At 32.1% G+C, this 2,331-nt stretch overlaps 1 protein-coding gene across 3 annotated transcripts in view; it reads right to left on the bottom strand.

The window, feature by feature from the left end:
- Positions 1-2,331, bottom strand: part of LOC106688233 (ABC transporter G family member 20) — a 36,464-nt gene that overhangs the window by 10,033 nt on the left and 24,100 nt on the right. For all 3 annotated transcript variants that reach the window (XM_067052816.1, XM_067052817.1, XM_067052818.1), the window contains exon 9: positions 527-764. In XM_067052816.1, the coding sequence (XP_066908917.1) occupies positions 527-764 (238 nt within the window). The remainder of the gene's footprint in view (positions 1-526; positions 765-2,331) is intronic.

The following is a 2,331-nucleotide window of genomic DNA, read 5'->3' as shown; positions in this document are numbered from 1 at the left end:
TGTTTAATAATCAAGGAAAGAAGGAATAAGAGAAGATGGTTCCCAGGGTTTGTAACCTTAATCCATGACCAACTGGGCCAAAATCCCAGGAGTATCCTAATGAAAAATGGATTGAGGCTCTTAACAAGAATAGGATCAAAATACCAAGTTAGTCCTCCTTGCTCTGAACTTGGTATGTCTCGATTAAGTCTGAGAACTGAAAACAGCTTTCTTCATCATTAACAGTTATCAATAATAATGACTCACAATAAAAAATCTTAAAAACCCTTGGGACGGGTTCCAATTCGGAAGTTTAGATGGAATCCAGCAAAATGATAAACAGGCATACTTGTGATCAAATAATGGACTTTGTGGATAAAAAGTATCCTGATAAGAAGAGGAGTAAATAATAAAGTATTTGTTATAAATCTATGAGATAGCCTAACTATTCAGGGTCTAGTAAACAATGGAATAGATAGAAAATGGAAGGAAAGGAAGTCAATAATTTATTAATCGAATATTTGTTATTCTGATTTGTAATAATTACAATATTTATGTCCCTTTTATGTAGTTCATCTATAAATGGGCATGTGAAGAGCCTTGGTAAAGTACAATTAAGTGTTTCAAAGTAGCTGTCAGGTAGACCATTACATATCCCAAGATCTCCATCATATGAAATTTCTTGAGAAAGGAGTGCAATCTTCAGGCTCTTTGGGTTCTTTCCCATCACCATTCCATACAAAAAAACTATAATTAGGGGCAGGATTGCGGTTCCGCTTGCTGCTCTGAAAAAAAAATATTTTAAATATCTTTTATTAAAGTTGAGGTTACAATAAATGATAAAGTAATGAAAGGTATGTGCTTAATAAATTTGACCTGGTAGAATGAAATGGTAAGAAATATCCAGTTGAGAACTATCCAAAAATTGCCCAAGAGAGTTTGCTAAGGATAATTACAAGTTGCCAGTACATTATTCTTCACCACTTTTTTATATTCTACATTACAGTTTTATTATTGCAATTGAATATTGCCAAAAATGAATTGAGTTGACCTCTGCTGAGTTTTACTTTTTTTTTAAGATGTGTAAAATAATTCTTTGGAAAGGAACAATTTAGAGCACAAACCGCACAACCACTACTGTTTGAATAATGTGTTCCCAAATATAAACACACCTCCTACAAAATAATCCCTTAAAATGTTAGTGGTAAATGTGTACTGAAGACCACAAAATTTAATAGTCAATCTCATAAAAGCGAAGTTGATTGAAATTAGTACTTGGATGTGATATTTAGCACAAAATCGTCTCAAGTACATTAGAAAAAAGAAACAAGTACTGAGTCAAGAGGAATAATTCTACATACTTCCCAAAACTGACATGGTTCCACTTCAACAGGCCATCCTTTCCTACAAACGTCAACTAAAACAAAAACTACTCTCAGGGCTTAGGTCAGTTTAAACTCTAGAACAGTTTATAGAATATTCAAAAATTTGCCTTATGCCCAGTTTCAATTTTGCATTAACCCTGTGGACCAAAACGGGTTCTTTTCCATTATTATTATGCGAATCGATCTTCAACAGTTTCAATTTCCTTCAGGACTCTTATTTCCGCCAATTATAGCTTGGCTTTGTCCCATTGCGCCCGGTTCCTACAGAAGAATTTATCAATATCAGTATATTGAATATATAGAGTCGAATATATTTTATTTTTAACGTCACATCTTTCATTCTACATTACTCTATGTTTACATTTAAATCTTTCATTACAAATCCGAACTAGCCTATGGAGTTACGATGTGTTCTCAAATGCCTTTTTCTCAAATATGTATTTCTCATGATATCTCCCTAAATGAAGTCTGTTAAAAATGCAGCTGGATTATCAAGATATCTGAATATTTTGGTTTGTTTAACGCGACCAGACGTCCCACTTCGGCGGTACTCTCTCATTTGGGACATTGTACCAAAGTCGATACGTTGGTATCGATATACTCTACAGTGACCGAAGAAAGTATTTGCACACCTTGTCGTTTCTTTATATAATGAATTTAAACAATAATAAACTAGATTGAGTACAATTAAAACTTGATAAGCAGTATAATTCAATTAAAAATATTGATCATAATAAAAATTTATTTAAATATAATATAAACACAAGGAAAAAGTATTTGCACACTATGTTTGTTTACTTGCTTTTGTTTCTATGCTTGAGTATAATCCTGTTCTTTTCTATCAGTATTATAAAATATTTCAATCAATTAAGTTCGTTTTAATTTAACCGATCCTAATGCCAAAAACAATTGAACTAAGTGTTGCTACTCGAGAAAAAGTTATATTATTTCGAAATTAAAGAAAATC

The sequence above is a fragment of the Halyomorpha halys genome, unplaced genomic scaffold, assembly GCF_000696795.3.
Source record: "Halyomorpha halys isolate HHAL.00 unplaced genomic scaffold, Hhal_1.1 Scaffold1087.1, whole genome shotgun sequence".
Taxonomy (NCBI): Eukaryota; Metazoa; Arthropoda; class Insecta; order Hemiptera; family Pentatomidae; genus Halyomorpha; species Halyomorpha halys.
The sequence above is the reverse complement of the archived record's forward strand: the minus strand, read 5'-3'. Positions and strand labels throughout refer to the sequence as shown.